Genomic DNA, 21,979 nt, shown 5'->3' with positions numbered 1-21,979 from the left:
TTAATGGCTGCCAAAAGATTGTTTTTTGTGTAGTGAGTACATCACTCTTACTGCATATAGAAAGTAAAGAGGAAAAACAAAACCAAAAGAATTGTGTTAGACAACTGAATTTGTCTTGTTGAGCCATTCTTGATTGAAGAGATGATACGATGGATCCCAGTACAAATAGCAACAATATGTGAAGAAAAAGTTATAGTACTGGTCTGTCCTAAGCCTTGGTGGACAGAGTTACCTGGTACATATTGTTGTGGGAGGTGGGAGGTGGAAGGTACCCCGTGGAATTAGTCGAGATACGCGAAAGCTGGCCGGACACCATGGTCATGCAAACAAAAAAAATAATTACTGATTGATTAAAGAAAGAAAAAGGACTTCTCTTTCTCTTCTCCATTTCTGTTTTATACATAACGGGTTATACCAATAACCTCAAAACTTCAACAGTATTTGATATCAGCTTGATGAGCTCATAGAGCTTTTAAGACTTCGAAGGATACTCCACATGAACGTCGAAATAATGAATAGTATTATGCCGGTTATAATGGCATACTTGAGTCCAAGATTAACCAACAAGTTCACTAGAAGGCCAGCCAAGACAACACCAACAAAGTTTGCTGAAACAGCAGACCAGAAAGGCATGTCGAGCACAGAAGCTATGATGGCTCCTGTCCAAGCTCCGGTTCCAGGAAATGGAACTGCCACAAAGAGCATTAAACCAAGCCATTGAAACTCTTTCACAGGGCCTGCCTTGTCCTTGGCCCTCTCAAATAACAAATCCAAAAGCTTCGATGCAGACTTGTTTGTTCCAGCAAGGAAAATTGCTAACTTCTTTAAGTAGAGCACAATGAAGGGGACAGGAACCATGTTCCTACAGATGGAGCACCAGTTCTTGATCATTAGCAAACAGAAAATAAGACACACTCCAAGTGCTACCATTTCCACTCATGTAAGGTTAACATGGTCACTATAACTTCTGAAGTCTAACTAATGTAAAACAATGGCTATAGAGATTGTTTGATAGTTACTTAGGGGTCGTTTGGTAGAGTGTATAAGAATAGTATTGAATAGAGTATATTAGTAATGCTGAGATTATTTCTTATTGATTGTTTGGTTTGGTGTATCAAAAGGTGGTTTTGTCTTTAACCATACCTATCCATGAATTGGTAACCCTTGCATTCCTAATATCATGATTTGCTATCTATTAATTATACACCCTACATATAATACTGGATAAGGGGATAGGGTGTATAACCAATACATGTACTATTAGTTTTATATAGGTTGGAAATCCTATCAAACAAAGGATTAAATAATACCAGAACTAATACATGTATTGTTTTCTCGAATACATCCTACCAAACGACCCTTCAGTCATTGGTACATGTTCTTCACCTTCATGTTTTTCAGACATAAGACTTCCAAAAAATTATGTTCTCGCCAATGCAACACCAGCTTGATTATCAGCTGACAATGGTCAAATCGGATTTAATTGTCAACTGTCCCTATAGAGAACAGGATTGACTAACGAGTCTCAAGGAACTAAAGTTACATCTCTTTTCAAGAATTAGCTACTCATCAAAACACTACCTTTCACTCTCATATAAGATTACACAGACCCTATAGCTTCTGAAATCTAAACCATCGGGAAAAAAGACATCAATAGACATCAGTTTCACAGTAACTGATACTCCAGCTACCAGTAACTAACAACTGGATGCTTGTTTGTATACACATTTTCAATAAAACATCTGAAATGCCAGTAACTAACATTCAAGTTACAGCACCACAACATTCCTTTTAACTGCAAGCAACATAATACAAACTCAAGAACAGTACGAAAAAAATACTTCTAAGGATAACAGATTCAATTCAACAACAACAACAAACCCAGTGTGCTCCTATAATGTGAGGCCTGGTAAAGGTAGAGTATACGCAGACCTTACCTCCTACCTCTACCTCATAGATAGAAAAGTAGTTTCCTATAGACCCTCAGCTCGAAACAGACATTCAATTCAACTACAACATACCCAGTGTACTCCTACAAAGTGAAGTCTGTGGAGGGTAAAGTGTCGCAGACCTTACCTCTACCTTAGAGGTTGAGAGACGGTTTCTAATAGACCCTCGGCTCGAAATAGACATTCAATTCAAGGACTTCAAATCAGGACAGTATAGCAAATGTGCAATCTTTCATCCAAATTACTGAATTTAAAGAGAAAATGAAACTTACCCAAGAACAGATAAAACAGTCAATACAGTAGGCTTAAGTTGCAACCAATAACCAACAGGAATTGCCCCACGAAGCTCAATTACAGGAAGTGTAGCCAAAGCAAACACAACAGCCTCATCAGGCCATCCTGAACTCCTCAAAGAATTAGCAACTTTTACACCAAATCCCGAAGCCCGAATAGAGTCAGCAGCAGCTTTTGCATCCCCAGAAACTGCAAACAAACCAACAGATACAGACGCCCATAACAACACCCAAAACAAGAATTTCAATGGTTTCTCCTCATTAGCCAGTAAACCCTCCTCCTCTTCAATTACTTCAAGAAAACTATCATCATCAGAAGCTCTAATTACCCTTTGAACACGACCCAGATGGCTAAAAGTTTGTAATATTGGAAAAGATTGAGTCTTTAAGTGAATTTGTCGATTTTGATGCGAGAAAGAGTGAATCTTGGGGAATGAGAAAGATGGGTTGGAGTTTCTATAAGAGAAAGTCAATAGCTGTGGAGAGTGGGACAAAGAAGTGGCCATTTTGGGATGGAAAATGTACTGTGAAGTGTAAAAATACAGAGATTTTAGCTCATTTGTTTGAGCTCAGCACGCTATTGAGGTGCATTTTCATGGTGAATAATGAACACAAGGAGGAGAATTTAGGATTTTGGATTTGGTATTTTGATAGGGTTTTGAAGATTTAAGTACATTTTAATATGGCCTTCAAAGCATAGGAAATACCATTAGGGAGGAGTAAACTAGGTGTTTAATCTTTGTCCATTAATTGGTCAAATTTTTTTATAGAGTTAATATCTTAAAAAAAAAACGCTCAATTAAGTTAATCATTTCAAGATTATTTTTTTTGGTTTCTCGACTAATGTTCGTTAGGACGAGTGAAAAGAGTTTACATGAATCTTTTTGATAATTCGCCTAATATAGATATTGATTTTGACATTGATTTAGAGTCGAACAGTCAACTCATTTTTATTCCGCCTATCGGCTAACATCAACAAGTATTGAAGAAACAATTGCAAAATCTTTAAAGTAAAGCGCTATATTAGACGAGTGTCTCCTCTTGAGATACTCCTATTTTATTTGTGAAGAAGAAGAATGATTTCACGAGGATGTATATGATTATCAATACTTGAATGAGGCAATTATAAAAAACAAGTATCATCTAGCTTACATATATTTGTATTGTGATCTGATCAAATTTGAATTTGCATAAAAAAAATTCACATTGAGGTAAAGTCTCCTATAAAAAAACGGTAATTTTATATCTAGAATTCGAATCTAAAACCTCTAATTAAAATGAATAAGTATTTATCACTCCATCACAATTCTTGTTGATTTTTAAAAAAAAATCACCAACCAAAACTCAAGAACATTTTAAATGTTGAAAAAAACCAAATCGTCTTAATTAGTCAAATTCAAATCTTAACACATTATTTTAATATTCAAATGTATATTTAGATACAAATATTTAAATCTTTTTAATATACAAATGTACATTTAAAATTCAGACATATTAATCTTAATAAAAACAAACAAGATCAAATGTTTACTACTGATAATATATATTTATTCAAAAAATAATCTTCTAGTTATACACAATTTTTTTATTTTTTTGGCAAAAAAGTTATACACAAGTTTTGTTACGAATAATCCACCATTCCACAAATGTAATTAATTAATTAGTATTTAATTATTCTTTTATGTCTCTAACATAATTCCCTTTTTAATTTATCTCAAAAGAAATGTTATTTTTTTATAATTAAAAATTATGTTGAGAATCGAGTTCAACCTCCATTTACTTCTTAGTCATGAATTTGTATAAGTCTGGCCTAATACGATTTACATTTTCGGTATTATTTATGAAAAGAATAAATAGTCCAAAATCTCTTGTCCAACTTCTCCAAAGACCAAGTAGAACCCAAAATCATGGGCCGCAAGAGAGACAGAACCCACTTCAATCGCCACGTCCCGTACTCCTTCCCCAAGCGCCGCCGTCCAACACCAATCACCGACGATCCATTGCCGGTGCCGGAAGACAACTCATCGTCCACCAAGCAACAGCCGGCTACTGTGGTGGTTATTGGGGTTCCTTCTGAATGCTCTGTGCTCGACATTAAATCTCGTTTTGAGATTTATGGATCCATCTCTCGAACTCGTATGGACCCTAATGGTCTCGCTCATATCACTTTCCGTTCCAATGATTCTGCCCAATCTGCTGTTGAAGCTGCCGAAGATTCATCTTTCCCCATTACTCTCCACTCCAAGCCTGTATGTCCCTTTCTTCTCTTTTTTTCTAATATCTTCTAATTGTAGAAATTTGTGTCAAGATTGCTACTTTTTGTGTTAATTTCACCTTTTGAATTTGTGGGTCTGTTAGATGTTTGCAAAATTGAGTTTTTGAACTTGTGATTTTTGGCACCCAAGGGTGTTCCTAGTGGTCATTAAAGTAGTTGAGAGTCGTGAGATCTCAGGTTCAAATCTCAGTTGAGACAAAAAAAAAACACTAGGGGATTGTTTCCATCTGTCGTAGCTTTGGTGGACAGAGTTACCTGGTAGTAGGAGGTGGCAGGTCTCCTGTGGGAAAGTTGCTAGCGGGAGGTGGCAGGTAACCTGTGTGAAAGTTGCTAGTGGGAGGTGGCAGGTATCCTGTGTGAAAGTTGCTAGTGGGAGTTGGCAGATATCTCGTATGAAATGTCGAGCAGCTGGCCCGGACATCGCGGTCACAAAAAAAAGTTGTGATTTTTGGAATTTGAAGTTGTGTTTGGACATGATTTTTCTTGGAAAAAAATTGAAGTTCTGTGAGTGGAAGTCTCAAAAATTTGGGAACCTGAAAATAGTTGAAGGTCAGATTCAAATTTCATGATCAAACAGATAGTTCCAAAATCTATGGCCAAACGCTAGCTAAATTCTTGGTCTTAGCTCGGCCAAGAATTTTGGTATGTGGGTGTTACTTTAGCTGGTACAATTGATTTAAATTACATATATGGACAATGTAAATAGTTTTTGTACAATCAGTGTAGTATAACAGGTTGTAGCATGTATACACAGACAATGTATATAATTTTTGCACAATCAAGGTAGAGTAACACGTTGTAGCATGTTAATTACCATCCAAGACGTATAATTTGTGTATGGTTTTTTAAAGTAAAATTGAGAGCTGATGTAGTGCGGCATTACTTTTGTTGGGGATGACAGGTTCAGGTAATATGGGCAACTGACCATGCATCACAGTGGAAAGAAGGTGTGATGCGAAAGGATGAACTATCCACATCAACGGTTGCATCGAAGCTAGTTAAAGCAGAAGTGCCACTAAGTAGGCACGGAAGAAGTAATCGACTGGGATCAGCAATTGTGAACCCCCGAGATGAGGATAATGATAATGCTGGCGGTAATGTTCGTGCACATGTTAGTACAAGGCTGGTTGAGCCTTACAAGGGTAGGGAAATTGTTGCCTATGATGATATTTTGTAACTTAAGGTCGTTGTTTGAGGGATTGCCTCACTTGTAACATTAGCTATATGGCTTTAGGTAAATGTTGAGTTTTTATTGCAGATTAGTTGGGTGATTTTCAGTTCTAGTTGTTCTTTCAAATAAGGTTCCTATCTTGTTTGTTTTTCTTCTGTGTGTAATACTAGCACTAAAAAATGATCATGTACGTAAGATTTTTTTTTCCATTTGAGTATGTAATTCATGTAGGCTTCTGTCTTAGCAAATAAGATGCTGGTCCTTGATTTGGATTTTGTCGAAAAGATAGATGTTACTACACTTGGGTTCCTCAATACTTGTACTTGCACCATACTGCTTGGAAGAAGTTTGCAGCGTTGATGAGTTTTCACATTACATTTTTAGGATTCTCCTACGTAAAGGGGATGTAGAAGAATCTGCTTTTTCTGTCATGGCTTTTAGCTTGTGTAATATATAGAAGGCAGCCACATGCCACATAATCTTGTAGAGCTAATTCACCCTGTGTTAATTATCTTTTCTGGTAAGTACTGATGGCACATTTGAAACCTTCTTGTTGACTATTTTGGAGACATGTAACTATGACACAAAAAGTTGTTATATGGGTTATGAGAGTTGTGCATGATGTCTAAATGTTGATCAGATGTTTGTGGATGATGTTATTGTCTCGATGTTGAACAGTTTTTACTAGTAATAATGCACTACATTGATATTGACTGGTTACAAGAGTTGGAGCATTGTATTTTGTTCTTGAAATTGTGCATCTAAGGAATGAGAAGATGTCCATCTTGAATCCTAGTGACGGGAGCTGTCTCAAATTTTCTTACACTCATTTTCTGAACAGTATCAATGTATCATATGATGTAAATGAAGATGATGCTTGATTACAGGTTTCTTGTAGTTTGGTTTGGGCCTCCCTCACTCAGCTTCTTGCTTTGTCGCTGGTTTGGTAATCTCTCTCTTCCCCATAGGAAGAAATGTCATTTTGTTTAAGCATAAATGATTTATAATCTTTCCATGTTTTCTTTCATAGAATCCTGCTGCAACAGTACCAATTTAGCTGGAAAGGTTCATTGCAAGATAACTTGACAAGAGGAATATCCTAGCTTACTGTCTCTATTCTGCTATAGATTTGCTATTTATCTTTTGCAGAATTTTACATAGAATGATTTTCATTAACATCAATTAGAAGGTATCACTGTTCATCCATTGCTCAACAGGTATGATCGTCATAAGGCATTCTCTGGGAATGAACTAGAGAATCAGGGGTAAGAAGGGCTTCAAGGTAAAGAAGTTATTTTTGAGCTAATATCAAATCATACTTAACCTGTAAAAGACATATGAGCTATGTTGCTCGGACTCTTCAAAAATGTCAACGGGTGCATGTTGGAATCGCCAAAAGTAGTGTATTTTTGGAGAATCCAACATGGGTGTGGCATCAAAAGTGAAGAGTCTGTGCAAATAAGCATATGAGAATATGAGATGACAATAGATGTTGATGTTATTTGACCTTGTTGTGCTAAGACTGAAGGGATAATGGAGTAGTTGTTCTATAAATTTTGCTCAGTAAAATAGATGATTTCTTTCCATCTGTTTTGAGTTAGCCGTATCAGTGCTAGTGGGAGGTAGCTGGTATTCTGTGGAATAGTCAAGGTATGCGTAGCTGACATAGACAAACATGGTTGTCAAAAATAAAAAGAGATAAATGTTTGCTTCATCAAAAAAAGAAAAGGAAAAAGAAAGAATGTGAAGGTTGGGAGGATTGTACAGCTAATAGAACTCAGGGGCAAGATGTACTTCTATTGACAAAACTGTGTTGATTGCTAGTCTTTTTAGAGATTCACTCAGCCTGCTATGTGGTGCAATCTTCTTCAGCTTATTGTATATATCTAAGGATCAACTATTGATGCTACTTTTCGTGCTGGGAAATCTTCAGCTGTAAGTGGTATTGTTGATAGAATTCAACATAAGCACTTCACTTCAACCGCCAAGTGGAATCTGATGAACTGAAATTGATCGCGTACTAGCAGGAGAGCTGCTTTTTCCTGATTACGGGACACTGACCACAAACGAGGATGGTCAGGCCAGTTCTCGGGGTTAGAATAGTCCGTTTTATGAGCCTACTCAGATCAGAACTAAACTAGTTCGATTTTTTTTGGCTGGTCAGCTTTAATCAACCTTCACATTTTCTGAAGAGATCCCAAGTCTCCAAGTGAATGACCAACCAATATGTTTTGAGCTTTAGGCCAATCTTTGTTTTTAATGAATGAAATCATCTTGTTTAGAAGTCAATAGGAGCCTCTTAAATATTCATAATTGAATTTGAAATTCTTTATCTGTTTTGGGATATAATATATGTACTTGAGGGCTAGTTTTGCCTTTCCAAGAGGGAGTCATGCATACAAGTATTTTTGTTCGAACGTTGATATATAACTAACGGAATGCTTAGAATATTTCTATTACCTATTAAAGGAATGTTGTTAGTATTGGTGCATTAGGAATTTGGGTTAGGAAGCTTAGTAGAATAAAAATCTCTTCATGCCATCAGTGGCAGATCTAGGATTTTCAGTAAAGGATTTGAAAAATAATAATGTAGTGCATATAATTTGAATTTGAAATCTCAAGGCGAATTTTGAACTCCTTAAACCATTGAATCAGCCTCTATTTTTGAATTTAAAAGATTTAAAATCTCTCTCTATATATATACATAAAAAATAAAATTCCTTATATATATAATATAATTTTTTACCGAATAAATTCAAGTGAACACCTAAATACATAATAAAGTTTTCTTTTTCCCCCCTACGAGTATTTATCTTCTTTTCTGAACAAGTTAATCTTTGATTGAAATGTTCTGTGGATCTGTCTCTTTAAAATTAGCTATCATGGAGAATTCAGATTTTTTGACAAAAATCATATCTTTCACATATAACTTTAGAACGTACTTGTACAAATATTTGTCAAGGTCTAGAAAGTAAACACAATTGTTATCTATGGAGAAAGGAGAAAAACAAAACTCTCTACAACAAATAGGTCTAGTGTTGTACCATTTCTGCAGCAGTAACAACACAGCATGACTAAGAAGTAGTCATTATTCTAAACTGATACGTCGCATCTTGCAGACAAGGTTAGCGGTAGGAAGATCAAGCTGATTACCTGAATCTGATTTTATAAGATCCTTGAGCTGATCTTTAGGTGTTGAAAAACATGTCTGGAATGTAGCAAGACATGTAGGAATTGGCATTGATAGAGCTGAAAGTACATTGCTTAGATACTCGATATCAACAGAAAGTTGTTGTGCTCCACGATCCGTTATATACTGGATCCCTCGAAGCTGTTCCATGTAAAGTGCCGTGGCACCTTCAGCAACCTTTTCAAAAACAAAGGCAAAGGAAATAATTGTGAGAAGAAATACACTTGGAGACACAAGTAGATCCTAATCAAACTCCACTTCTACATGTTGCCTCCTGATATTTTCGATTTTTTATTAAGTATTCAGTTGATAGCACAGATATTTGTAGGTAAATGCTCAACACTTGATCATAAAATATTTAACTAAAACATATATACCTTGAACATCCATTCAGTTGCAAAGTACTGGGCTTCATCAGCATTGGGATCGCTGTTGGAAATACTCTCTACAAGGGGCTCTAGCTGTTGGGGTAATGTAAGGAGATATTCACCAACTCCAGTCACATAAGACTGGGGGTATGCACTGAAGGTTGGGAGGGGCCTTAGACTATGTTCTTCAATAGATGACCATATGGGCAGCCGTGACAAATCATTGAAGTGCTGCCGTATTTTTGAAATGAGAACATCATAAACAAGCTCATTGACTGCGTCTGTGAAAGCTGTAACTCGTTGTGATGCTACTGGAAGTGCGTGGAACCTGGGATCTTTAGACTGCAGAAGGCACAAAAAAGAAGTTGTCAATGTGAGATCAAATTTCCATTGTAGAAGATTTGGCAAGGATGCATTGAAGGAATAGAATTGCTAAGGAACTCAAAAGAAAGACAAACTTCCAGATATGTATAACTATTGTGGGAACCACTGACCTGCTCCAATAAATTAAGAAGCTTCCGAGCCTTTTCAGGAATATCGACCAGTCTCACAGCTGCCACATCCAAGGCAGCCTTTCGAGCCACAGATAATTGCCCATTTCCATCATCATTGACTACATCTGGCTTGTTTTGATCAATACTTGACCCAAAAACTGAGAGAGAGAGGTTTGTACTCAACCTAGCAAGAGTAGCCTTGAGGGAAGCTTCAAAGACTGAAGATCTGCTGGTTAAACAATCAGCAACTGTGAGGATCTGTAGTGCACCTTGAACAAATGACCACTCCTCCTCACTTGATGTGAAATCAACTTTACGTGCATTTGAAGCTGCTTCCCTTCTTTCTGCTCCCGTATCTTTCTTTGTACTAATAGCATCCACATCCAGTCCACAAACAGCTCTCAATGATTTTACGTTCTCCTGCAAAGTGGAAATATACTGTAGCATGACATCATCCAGCACGAGAATTAACTCATCCACCTCAGAACCACCAGTAAAGTTGATGCATCTTTCAACTGCTGCTTCAAGAAGCAAAATGACTTGTGGAATTGACTCTTCCATCCTTCGTACAGTTTCACTAAGTTCAACTCCCTGGACTCCCACAAGAGTAACAGCAGCTCCTCTGAGATCAAGTCCTGCAATCTCACTAGAGAGAACTGCACGCTCCATCTGTCCATATCTAGATCACAAATTTAGAAGCATTTAGGATACACATACTTGTTACTGAAAAGCAGATAACCTTGCAATTACGCTCCAGATCCTCCAATGACACCAGACGAAGTACTTGAAAAACATGCTCAAGGGTCTAACAAAACCACCCAACACATTATCTTTACATGTAAATAGTCAACACGTCTGATTGTACCAGGATGATGATATTTAAGCAGGAAACTTCAAGTTATTGACCTACAAGTTGATACTTATATATTACAACCAGCTCCAGCTATGCTTCATCTAGCATAAAGGTCAAGGATGTGAGAGAGAAAACAGAGTGATGTAATATCGCATATCACAAGATACTGAGTAGTCATTATTCCTAAAAACGCTTGCAGAAAAGAAATGAAAGAAGAATCAACAGACCCATATTGCTACCCTCATCAAAAGCACTAAATTTTTGCAACTCAGTCACCTAGAAGAGAACGAACTTCTCCAACTCAATAATCCAAGACTTGAAAGGACTACGGCTATGTATACAACTTACGTGAAGATGGTACTCAACTCAATAATACAAGACTTGAAAGGACTAAGGCTATATATACTACTTACATAATGATGGTACTCAACTCAATCACACCACATAAATGCGTTCAATCAAATAAAAGACCTTTGCGTGAGAGCAAGTGTACTGCTCCTCAAGAGAAAACACCAAGAAAAATGAATAGAAAAAAATTGGTATCTGGACAAGGGGATGCCATATGCAGCCGGAAAAAAATGTGAATTTGAGAAGTCAAAAGGGATAAACAAGAATATTTGCTTTTGGTATGCTTACCGCCTTTTGAAAGATTCATAAGGAAGGTACACTGCCTTCAGAGCATCCAAAAAAACTTGAGGATCAGCATCTGAAAACAGGTGTTGAATGTTCCTAGCAAAGCTCCCTGTTGTATTATGAAGTTCAATAAGGGCTTCCAAATGTTTAGTCTGAATCTTGGCACCTTTTGGCAAATCTCCATTTGAAATGTCAATTATACCTGAAAGTCAACGCAAAATCTGAGGCAGAATGGATGGAAAACATCCAAGAACTTTGTTATCCAAGTATAGTGATAGTGACATCCAAAAACAACAAAATAGGGAAATTAGAGCTGAATCTTTCCATGCATAAATTGGTGATACTGACATCCAAATGGTTGATTTGCACGCTCAAAACTTCAATTTCAACACTCCATGTATATAACTACTTTAAGCCATTTATATGCTTGTGAACTAGTTGGACATCGATTCTTCAGAATGTTTGATGAAACAGAGAAGGCAGCACCATAACAGATTGATCAGAAAACATGATAAACTTATGCTTAGATGAAACTACATGCAACTGTGCAAGAGAACAAGAAGTTATTCAGATCATGGTTCTCAAAAACTCCTAAAGAATAATAAAACCTCACCTTTGGCCAAGGCTTTTGTCTCAGGCACGGCATCCCCAATGGCAAGGTTGATCAGTGATGCAAAGCTCACACCAATAGTTGACATTGCTTCAATTAGTAGGTTTGGTACAAGAGTTCTGTATTCTTCTGGAAAGGCAAACATACACCTGCAACAAAAAAATCTATTGTTCACTAGAGGATCATTAAATGGAGATATCAGGTTGTCTCCTCATTTTTTATTTTCTTGACCTTTTATTTTTGAGGGGGGGAGGGGGGAGGGGGTTGGGTGGTAAAGGGCGTGTTTTGGTTATAAAGCAAGAGGTAGGCTGGTATTGTATCAAAGGCATTTTCCTCATAAATCGAGACAAGCAAAGTTAGAAGAATCCCTCTCCTCCTCTTCTCTTTTTTACCTTACTAGAATGTGGCAAACATATTATCTTTTGTATTTTAACTTCTTCATGAACTGTTTTCCAGCATGTAATCAGTTGGAAAGGTGTAAGAGTGCAGTTGAAACACCAGCCTGGTTGCTTCACCAGTAACATTTTGCTTTTGGTTTCCCACCCAGTGTCCGGCTTTCTGTTTTGGTTCCCAGCTGATCCGGACTTGCACCATAAAGTCCCACTATGGGGGTAACCGCTCCCTAGCAATGACAACTTTATTTCCAGGGCTCGAAACCAAGACCTATGGTTTACACGATTGCCTCCTTATTTCTTTTTGGATACTACGAAGGAAAAAAATCTAAGCAGAGAACCTTCTAATAGAATTGAGAATTCCATGCATATTGTCAAGCACTTCACTTGTTTCTTTTCAATTTTAGGAGTGAGAAAACAAATAGTTCCTTTGTCCCAATACATGTGGCATAGTTTTCTTTTTAGTTCATCCCAAAAAGAATGTCATAATATTATAGATATAATTTGACTTAAAATTCTCATTTAACCTTAATGAGATTATTTATAGCCACACAAATGTCTAAGGAGTTCTTTTAGACCATAAGTTTCAAAAGTCTTTCTTTGTTTCTTTAAATCTGCGCACGGTCAAACAGTGTTGCATGTTGCATTAATAGTTGATTCTATTTTTGGGCGTGAAGCTAGTTATAGTTATTTCTTGGTGTACCAAAACATTATTTAGATTTATCAAAATATACTATGAATGCAGACAGCAATATATGAATAAATATGAAGCAACTACTGAAATATATGAAGTAAAAATCACTAAGGCTTGAACACATACAATTCAGTGAGCACATATTTTGGAGTCATGAAGTAAAAGTAATGTCAAATAAGTGGTAAAATTGTTTCAAATTTCTGATTCAGATACAAAGATGTCTTATTATGTTTCTTATCCAAATTTGGTAACTAATCTCTTACACAAAAACATTAATTTCCTATTCCTAGTCAATAACATATACATCGATAATGATTTATTTATTACGATTTCACATATCAATTTTCCACGTGTATTTACTCTAGTGCCTGCCACTTCAAGATACCATGAGCAATGAGAAGCACACCTAAGCACTTTCATGACTGCAATGAAGTACCACTTAACTGAAATGAAGCTCCCAACCTGCAATGCACCTAAGTTTCAGTACTTTTTTGACCTAAGGTCCCAGGGTTTAAACAATGTCTTTAAAGGCTTCCTTGAGGCACCAGGAGCACCTAAGTTTCAGTACTTAGGTGCGCCTGCTGCATCAAGGAAGCCTTTAAAGACCAATGTTTAAACCCTGGGACCTCCAGGTTCTTACTCTAATGCCTAAACCCATCCAACAACTCCTTTTGGGACGTTTATCCATTTCATTCTTCTGATAGTAATCTTTTTTATTCCTAAGTTGTACTCGAATAAGAACCGATATCTAGATGTTAGTCTAGAATATAAGCATGCTTAATCAGTAAACTCAATTAAGACAAAATTAAAAAATCTGAAAGCAAGAGAGCATATGACTTCCAATCTCTAGGAGGAAAACAAAGTAGATTTTTTCTTTCTTTTTTCATAAAAAAAAATACCAAGTGAGTTAGCTGGCCCAACATTAGTTGGTCCACAGTTCAAAACTCTGGAGAATATAGCTTTCCCTCTACCCTGCTTTCACTTAAATTCCAGGCAACTAGTCAGTGGCAGGATTCTAACTCGTGACGTGCACCCCATTCACACGTCTCACATTGTGTCCTTCCCACTGAACCAAAGCCATAGGTGCAAAACTAAGTAGAAATATCTAAGAAAAAGTTGCAGAAAAGCTATTCGTACCACTTCCACTCCTGTTCAAGATAAAGCAACAATTCATCGTAGAAACTAGTCAGCCAACTTGAGAATGATATCATGGACGGTTGAAAATCCTGAGAATTTGATAGTCTATCCATTTCACTTTTCTCATTTGCAACTTTATTAGCCTGCTGCCTCAGGTCAAAATCTTCCCAAAGCCGCTTTATTGGTTTGAGGTGGACCATGGTGTAGTGCAGCTCTAACGACTTGAATCTCCCAATTCTCAGTAGAATTGCACGCATTTCTTGGGCAACATCAACCTACGAAATAGCAACAAGGGTTTTTTAGTGTTTCCTTACTGGTTCATGGTGGAAGAATGCATTCATTTGTAAAACATAAATTATAACCTTTAGAAAAGGATTACAAAGGAGAAAGAGAGCTAAAGTCACCTTTCGATTGCTTAGAGCATCTGTTAATCGTGGTTGAACCACTGAGTCTAGTCTATCTTCTAAAACTTCAAGTTGCCTCCTAATATTGGCAAATTCAGCAACCTGAAAATTGCAGGAGACTTAATAAAGCAAGAACTATTTCACTGCCCATGCCACACACATTGGCATGTTATGTAAAAACAAGCAAGTCGAAACTCACCTCTCCAACGGCAGACAAGCAGTGCCTCATATTAGCCAGAGTTTCTGCAGCTCGTGGAAGGTCACCACTAGCAAATACTTCCTCCACTGTTGAGCTTAATTGAGTTAAACCAGCAGCATCCTTTGAACAAGAAAATTCAAGTATTTCGAGGTCAGAAAATCAGAAAATTAGCACGAAACTGCAATAATTGCTAGTGTAGGTAGAGTTATGATTTAGGTTAAACATTACTTCAACAAAAGTATTACCTGCAATGTCTCATATGCAGCTTCCATTCTCCGCTTGACAGTATCAACTTTTGCTAGTGTAGCTACAGATTCAGCAGATGATCCTTCAGCCTGCAATGGAATCAAAGTTGTGAGATAGGAAATGTGTCATTGCTTTAATTTCTGTGAAGCAAATGATGCAATAACAGAAAATGTAAATGTAGGGAAAAGAGAGAGAACTTTTTTAAGTTTTAGGAGGATGGCAGAGAGAGAGGAGCGAAGGGAGAGAGCATCGTCACGAAGGCGGATGACATCTCGATTGGCGCGGGGGACACGGAGGAGTGCGGCGGCGCTTTGCTCCTCAAGGGAAGCGGCGATCTCTTCGGACACCATCTGAAGCTTCATTTCCAGATCCATCAAGTGTTTGTCCAGTGGATCCTGTGGATGTCGTGACTGGCACGCTGAGTTTATCCATTTTTTGGGATCAAATTTCTCGTCGGAGAAGGAACTCAGATCCACCATCATCGTTGCCGTCGATCACTGGTAATTCCCTTTGCTTTGCTTAGAGAACTCCTCAAACACCACATTTAGGACCTGTTTGGAAAGTGAATTTTTTGCTTTGAATTTCTGTTATATTTTGTTTTTTCATTTGTTTCAGTATTTTTTTAAAAAAATCTAAATTTAATAAATTTATTTTTGTCAAACATGCATTTTATGTTCATATAAATTTTTTGTACTTTAGTTTTTACTATTAATTTAATTAAAATATATTAATTTGAAAAATATAAATTAATTATTTTTTATAAGATTAAACTTTTTAATTTTAGATAATTAACTTTTATTTTTTAATTTAATATAACCTTATCATTGTACTTGTGCAATTAAATAGTATACTTTTAATACATATATTTTAAATTCGACAAAAAATATTAGTTTCATCTTTGAATTATTGACAGTTTTGAAAATATCCTTTTACTTGACTAAGTAACTGAACTTAAATACATTCTAATCTAGCAACATGAGGGATATATACCTCTAAATTCTCACCAAGTTTAGGAGGTTTCAACACTTTTCACTCTTTCAAGAGTTTGAAACTATTTGATATGTGTGAACGAATGCGGATAAATTAAGTTTAGTTATTTAAGTATTGAGATATTTTTAAGGATGTCAATAATTCAAAGATAAAATTAATAATTAGTTTTTAGGTGGAAAGAAACCTCTATTTGATAGATTAAATTAAATATAGATTTACAAATAATTATCTATCTTTTATGCTTATCATAATCATCTCATTTACTGCAAAATCATAGATGATAAAAGTACATGATTGATGAGATGTCCAAAGTGATGGAAGAAACCGAAAGAATTAAAAGCAGAGAAGAAGAAGAAGAAGAAGAAGAAATATGGAGCTGGGGAGCAGGAACAGAGGGACAATTAGGAACAGGAAAACTCCAAGATGAACACAAACCTCAACTCATCCATTCTCTTTCTTCTTTTGGTCCTATTTCTCATCTCTCTTGTGGTGGAGCTCATGTCATTGCCCTTACCCCTGGTATACTCTTTTAATCTACTCTCAAAACTTATATTCTTGATGGGGTTTATGATTTTTCAGTAAAGATGACACCTTTTTAGTGTGAGATTCAAATCTGTATATTTATGTGTTTTTCACTTGATGGGGTTTAAGTTTTCTTTTTTTGAGGTGGGATTAGGAGGAGGGGAAATAATTACAAGATGGAGAATCGAACTCCTTACCAACAAGGTGAAAGTTCACGTATACAACTAACTAAGCTATTAAGATTTCTCGTGTTTTAAGGTTTTGCAGTAAAGTTGACACCTTTTTCGTGTGAGATTCAATCTGTTGACACCTTTTTCATGTGAGATTCAATCTGTGTATTTTCTACTTGATGGGGTTTTAAGTTTTATTTTGGATGGTGGAGTTAGGAGAAGGGAAAATGGGGAAAGAATTACATAGTAGAGAATCGAACCCTTACCAACAAGATGAAAGTTCATGTATCCAACTAATTAAGCTACTAAGATTTGGCAGGGTTTAAGGTTTTGCAGTAAAGTTGACACCTTTCTTTCGTGAGAGATTCAATATGTGTATTTTCTACTTGATGGGGTTTAAGTTTTATTTTGGAGGGTGGGGTTAGGAGAAGGGAAAATGGAGAAAGAATTACAAGATAGAGAATCGAACCCTTACCAACAAGGTGAAAGTTCATGTATCCAACTAATTGAGCTACTAAGATTTAGCAGGGTTTAAGGTTTTGCAGTAAAATTGACACCTTTTTCATGTGATATTTCAATGAAAAGATATTGACTTTTTTAAGAAGGAAAAATGAAAAATTTGATAGTGTCATGCAGTTAAGATGACACCTTTTTGGTATGAGATTCAAATTCAATGGAAAAATATAGATTTTTTTAAAGAAGGAAGTAAAGGATGGATGACATAGTATTTGGAGTTGAGCTTCAATTGAAATATTATATCAGAAAAAGATAAGAAGAGATCTTGATGGGGTTCTGATGTAAAGATGGTACTATCTTGGTGTGAGGTTCAATGGAAAGATTGCGACTTAGATTTTTTTTAATAAAAAGGAAAATACTTGATGGTGGTTAGATGAACTTCACAGAAAGGGAAACAGAAAACGAACAAGCTTGTTGGGTAAAGATATCATCATTGGTGTGAGATTCAATAGAAAGATTTTTACTTTTCAAAGTAAAAACATGTTTGTTGGGGTTTTGCAGGTGGAAGAGTGCTAACATGGGGGAGGGGTAATTCTGGTCAGTTAGGCCATGGGGAGATGGTTAACTGCTTACATCCAAAGTCAGTAGAGTCTTTGGAAGGCGCCTTCATTACACATGCTTCTGCTGGATGGAATCACTCAGGATTTGTTTCAGGTTTCATTCTTTCTGCTTCAGCTATGAATCTAATATGACATTGGATTGTTATTTTTCATACTATCAGTTCTTTGGTTCCGAAATACTTTATTTCAAGTTACTCAGTTGGTCTTATTTGGATATTATTAATTATATTGTAATTGAAAGTTCATGCACTGACATTTCAATTATGTTTTGTATTAATTGACATGTTTTCTCCACTGCCGTAATTCCTTTTTCAAAACTACTTTGATTTGTTGCACTTGAGCCGAGGGTCTTTCGAAACGGTTTCTCTACCTTCCCAGACCCCACTTGTGGGATTAAATTGGGTATGTTGTTGTTTTTGGGCTTCCCAAGTTAAAGTTAACTCCTTGACGCTTAGGGTACATTGAAATGTGCAGATACTACAGCAGAAATCCGTATATCCTTGTTAGAAGCCATCTTTGTGCACTAGGTTACTCGTAAAGGTCTTTTCCTGATGATAACTGAAAGCTTTTGGGAAACAGATGATATGAAATTTTTTGTGACCATTAATAGGGGGAAAAAAAGATGATATGAACTTTTGAAACTACTTTTTGGTTTAGTATATTCCTGAATGTTATATGTTCTCTTGCTGCAATTTTGACTCTGAATAAATGTGGTATATAACTGGAGGAATCTTGTTTAGTTGAATACCTGTTTTAATTTGCCTTAAGAGTGTAAATGTTTTACAATTACCAGATACTGGTTGCGTATTCACTTGTGGAGATGGTTCATTTGGTCAGCTTGGGCATGGGGATTATATCTCAAGATGTTCTCCTGTACAAGTGTTGCACTTCAAGGCTAGGCATGTCGAGCAAATTGCTTGTGGTATGCGTCATTCACTTGTCTTACTAAAAGGTAAAGCAGGCTGAATATTGCACTTTTTGTCTAGCTGGTTATATTAACATTGTAACACTGTTGCTGCTTTCTGAGAACGCTGTGTGCTGCATCTCTGTTCTCATTTGTATAATTGGCCATAGTTTTGTCATTTTCCATATTAGTGTGATAGTGCTATAATTAGATGGGTTATTGCCATGAGCTTGAAATGAAATCAAATTGTTGTGAGTTGTGACTAGTCACAGCAATCAGGCCTTTTAACATAAGAACTCCAGAGATTACTGCATGGTGAAGTAATCAAGTTGAGTATGCCAATAGTTTCTTTATTCTCGTTGTGACAACAAAACTAGTATAAATTAATTCAGTGCGAAATTCTGCATTCTCTCGTACAGTTGTGGAAAACTGAGTTCTTTAGCTAGTTCTGTACTAGCCTTAGCATCTGTCTGCACCATCATATCATTAAGCTGGTTTTATGAGATATATCACAAATATCATAAGCCAGTAAGAATAATATAAATGAATTATGTGTGTCATAGTTAACGACACAATTCAAGAACAGATTACTCGTTATAGTACATTACTTAATAATTTCTATATATCTGGTTTCATATCAGGCTATCACCTTGTTAGGATAGAAAAAACAGGTTGATTAGAGTTTTTCTTAAAATTGTACTCATCGTTTTGGAAGCAAGTAATTTTACCACAATGCTTGTTCATACACTTGTCTCAACATAAGCATGTACATTGAATTTGTTGAAGCTGATTTTTCACTACAATCAACTTCTTAGGAGATACAGAGGATCTTATCTACGGATTTGGTTCCGGAAAACGTGGTCAACTTGGTATATCTGATGACAAACAGAAGTCAGTTAGCACTCCTCAGGTTACTTTAGGTTTTGAAAATGTCAAAATCAGGAGTGTCAATGCAAATGGAGATCACAGCACAGCAATATCCAGTAAGTTTCTAAGTGCTCTTATGTAATCTAATACAAATGATACTGGCCCAACCTTTATCTGGTCTCAGCATTGGCTACTTGATGGTTGTAGCTTCATCCCATTAATGAATGATAATCTTATCAAGTTGGTGATACTTTTACTTGTTATATATTGCTAAGATTTTTTATCTTTTTTTTTTTAAGTGAATGGGCATTTATATATATGGGGAAGAGCATTTCATGGAGCCCCAGATGTGTATACTCCCCGTCGTGTTACTGCAGACTTATTATTCAGCCAGGTCGCATTAGGATGGAATCACGCTCTTGTATTGACAGGTATTCTGGGCTTTAGATCTCAATTATTGCTTTGAAAATACATGAAGGGAATATTACAAGGTATATAGAAATATAAATACGTCCTCTTTACCATTTTAATAGGTGATGGGGAAGTATACATGCTTGGCAGGTACAATTATAATGTTCCTACTGGTGCTCAAAAAGCAAACGGGATGAAGCATATATCTGGTAATGATCTTCAATTACCTTTCTGTGTAAACTTTTGTAAAATTTTATGGATTTGTCGTCTCTTTCTCCTGCTTCTTTAGATTGGATTTTCACAGTGGATGGTCTTTACTCTTAACTTGATTGAATCCTTGTATGAAAGAAGTAGATCTACCTCTCTTAATTAAGTTGAAAGGTGAACATGATGCTGCAAATACTTTATACTAAACTTCTCATAAAATCATGTGTTTATATGTGGTCACGAGTTGTCATACTGACCATCCATTTGCAAATCCCTGTTTTGCCCGGTACCTTGCTTTCTAGCCTGTTTTGGTAATGCGTCACTGTGTCGAGGGTCTATCGGGAACAGCCTCTCTAACCCACTAAGGTAGTGATAAGATTTGTGTACATCTTACCCTCCCCAGACCCCAACTTGTGGGACTACACTGGGTATGTTGTTATTGTTGGTTTTTGCCCGATTACTATGACCTCTATTAGTAATAAACTTATAGGAAGCACCAAAATATGGATAGTACTGCCTACTGTGTTTCATCAAATTCAATGATATTAAAAGAGGGGAAAAGTACTTTTCCAAATATATGATGGAAAGACTATCAGATACATTCAGAAGTCCCATAGAAGAGTTAAGGTTACCTGTGTGTAGTTAATATTTGAAGAGGAAAAACAGTAGACTTCTTAACCTGAAACGGAAAAAATATCAGTTGTCGACCCAAAAGTCCATTAAAAGAGTTAATGTTTGCTGAGTCTACTGAGCTCAGTTGCATACAAAAGAACAGCAGTCCAACAATAATTTGGCTTAGTGGGAGTCAACTCTCCAAAACATAATGTCAAGCCTCATTTATTGGACACAAACTTGCAGTTCTCACCCTCTTAAATGTCTCTAAGACATGTTATCAAATTGAAAATTTATGATTTTTGCTATTTGATGGTGTAATCAGTCAACCAATTAGGTCTCACTCACAAACTAGTTGGGATCGATATGAATCTTCCATATCTATTTCATTTGAATAGGTCCGTTTCATTTCAGTACTGGTAAACAGTTTTAAGGCAAATTCGGGGTCCTCTAAATCTAACACTTATTCTTATCCACACCAAATGTAAGGTAACAACAATTAAGCCTAACTATTTAATGGTTTATTCTATTTGAACTTTCAAATCATATTGTAACAAGTATCTGCCCATGGCTCCATCACTACACATTTTGCACTCTTGAAGCTGAACACAACTTTGTCTCATTTGCACAGAAGATGAAGGTGTCATGCAAAGAGTCCTCGACTTCAATAGTAAAAAGGTTGTCCAAATTGGTGCAGGAGCTGAGCACTCTGCCGTGGTAACAGGTGAGGATCTGATGCAAACGTTTATTGTTACAAACCATTAATGGCATATTCACTCGTCTTCACTTCTGTATTATTTCAACTTTTCAGCAGATGACGGATCAGTAATGACATGGGGTTGGGGTGAACATGGTCAGCTTGGTTTAGGAGATACAAACGATCAAACTAGCCCTCGTGTTGTAAGTTTATGCAATGAACAGTCCAGGAAACCATGTGTTGGTAGAGTTTATTGTGGCAGTGGTTTTACATTTGTTATCAGGACGTATACCTTGAATTCCAGTTTCTAATATAGCGATGTTCAGTATTTGAAATGTAATTGCTCACTATGTTGCTTATCAAAATAATCAAAAGGCATTTTCTTTATCAATTGCCTTGTTGCAAGCAATGTCAATGTACAATCTGTGTATGCAACATTTCTCCTCTAAAAATCAGCAACAAACCAGCTGAATACACCAACATACCTAGTGTAATCCCGCTAGTGGGGTTGGTCTAAGGAAGGTAGGTTGTACGCATACCTTACCTATACCTCTGTGGGCTGTTTCATAGACTCTCGTCTCAAACAAACCAGCTAAATGTGTACAGTAAATAGAT

General features: G+C 36.4%; 4 protein-coding genes across 7 annotated transcripts; 2 read left to right on the top strand and 2 right to left on the bottom strand.

The window, feature by feature from the left end:
- On the bottom strand, positions 1 to 2,951 carry LOC102597342 (uncharacterized). Its single transcript, XM_006357196.2, has 2 exons — positions 2,222 to 2,951; positions 1 to 862 (listed from the first exon to the last, which is right to left on the bottom strand). The coding sequence occupies exons 1-2, from the start codon at positions 2,746 to 2,748 to the stop codon at positions 448 to 450; spliced, it is 942 nt and encodes a 313-aa protein (XP_006357258.1). The 5' UTR covers positions 2,749 to 2,951; the 3' UTR covers positions 1 to 447.
- A 1,083-nt stretch (positions 2,952 to 4,034) lies between these two features.
- Positions 4,035 to 6,287, top strand: LOC102596136 (uncharacterized protein At1g27050). Its single transcript, XM_006357192.2, has 2 exons — positions 4,035 to 4,491; positions 5,419 to 6,287. The coding sequence occupies exons 1-2, from the start codon at positions 4,150 to 4,152 to the stop codon at positions 5,692 to 5,694; spliced, it is 618 nt and encodes a 205-aa protein (XP_006357254.1). The 5' UTR covers positions 4,035 to 4,149; the 3' UTR covers positions 5,695 to 6,287.
- A 2,297-nt stretch (positions 6,288 to 8,584) lies between these two features.
- LOC102596472 (conserved oligomeric Golgi complex subunit 7) lies at positions 8,585 to 15,485 on the bottom strand. The gene is made up of 10 exons (XM_006357193.2): positions 15,106 to 15,485; positions 14,908 to 14,997; positions 14,663 to 14,782; positions 14,464 to 14,565; positions 14,060 to 14,334; positions 11,840 to 11,985; positions 11,230 to 11,428; positions 9,741 to 10,419; positions 9,256 to 9,588; positions 8,585 to 9,055 (listed from the first exon to the last, which is right to left on the bottom strand). Exons 1-10 carry the CDS (start codon positions 15,388 to 15,390, stop codon positions 8,777 to 8,779), a joined length of 2,508 nt encoding a protein of 835 aa, XP_006357255.1. The 5' UTR covers positions 15,391 to 15,485; the 3' UTR covers positions 8,585 to 8,776.
- A 673-nt stretch (positions 15,486 to 16,158) lies between these two features.
- On the top strand, positions 16,159 to 21,751 carry LOC102596803 (ultraviolet-B receptor UVR8). Of its 4 annotated transcripts, none has more exons than XM_006357195.2 (8): positions 16,159 to 16,417; positions 17,608 to 17,760; positions 18,460 to 18,618; positions 19,395 to 19,553; positions 19,737 to 19,868; positions 19,971 to 20,057; positions 21,299 to 21,391; positions 21,482 to 21,751. In XM_006357195.2, exons 1-8 carry the CDS (start codon positions 16,189 to 16,191, stop codon positions 21,673 to 21,675), a joined length of 1,206 nt encoding a protein of 401 aa, XP_006357257.1. In that variant the 5' UTR covers positions 16,159 to 16,188; the 3' UTR covers positions 21,676 to 21,751. The 4 variants fall into 4 exon arrangements, with proteins under 4 accessions (XP_006357257.1, XP_006357256.1, XP_015168823.1 ...); XM_006357194.2 differs by having other exon boundaries at positions 21,479 to 21,751; XM_015313337.1 differs by having other exon boundaries at positions 19,386 to 19,553.
- Positions 21,752 to 21,979: the final 228 nt, after the last annotated feature.

This window comes from Solanum tuberosum, unplaced genomic scaffold (genome assembly GCF_000226075.1).
Source record: "Solanum tuberosum cultivar DM 1-3 516 R44 unplaced genomic scaffold, SolTub_3.0 scf00243, whole genome shotgun sequence".
Lineage (NCBI taxonomy): Eukaryota > Viridiplantae > Streptophyta > Magnoliopsida > Solanales > Solanaceae > Solanum > Solanum tuberosum.
The sequence above is the reverse complement of the archived record's forward strand: the minus strand, read 5'-3'. Positions and strand labels throughout refer to the sequence as shown.

Coding starts and splice junctions, on each gene's coding strand:
- LOC102596136 (XM_006357192.2), top strand. CDS start 4,150: ATGGGCCGCAAGAGAGACAGAACCCACTTCAATCGCCACGTCCCGTAC. Junction 4,492..5,418: donor TTACTCTCCACTCCAAGCCT/GTATGTCCCTTT, acceptor TGGGGATGACAG/GTTCAGGTAATATGGGCAAC.
- LOC102597342 (XM_006357196.2), bottom strand. CDS start 2,748: ATGGCCACTTCTTTGTCCCACTCTCCACAGCTATTGACTTTCTCTTAT. Junction 863..2,221: donor ACTGTTTTATCTGTTCTTGG/GTAAGTTTCATT, acceptor CTCCATCTGTAG/GAACATGGTTCCTGTCCCCT.
- LOC102596803 (XM_015313336.1), top strand. CDS start 16,189: ATGATTGATGAGATGTCCAAAGTGATGGAAGAAACCGAAAGAATTAAA. Junction 19,869..19,970: donor TCACGCTCTTGTATTGACAG/GTATTCTGGGCT, acceptor CCATTTTAATAG/GTGATGGGGAAGTATACATG. Junction 21,392..21,478: donor GCACTCTGCCGTGGTAACAG/GTGAGGATCTGA, acceptor TCAACTTTTCAG/CAGATGACGGATCAGTAATG.
- LOC102596472 (XM_006357193.2), bottom strand. CDS start 15,390: ATGATGGTGGATCTGAGTTCCTTCTCCGACGAGAAATTTGATCCCAAA. Junction 14,998..15,105: donor TCCTCCTAAAACTTAAAAAA/GTTCTCTCTCTT, acceptor ATTCCATTGCAG/GCTGAAGGATCATCTGCTGA. Junction 14,566..14,662: donor GCTTGTCTGCCGTTGGAGAG/GTGAGTTTCGAC, acceptor TGCAATTTTCAG/GTTGCTGAATTTGCCAATAT.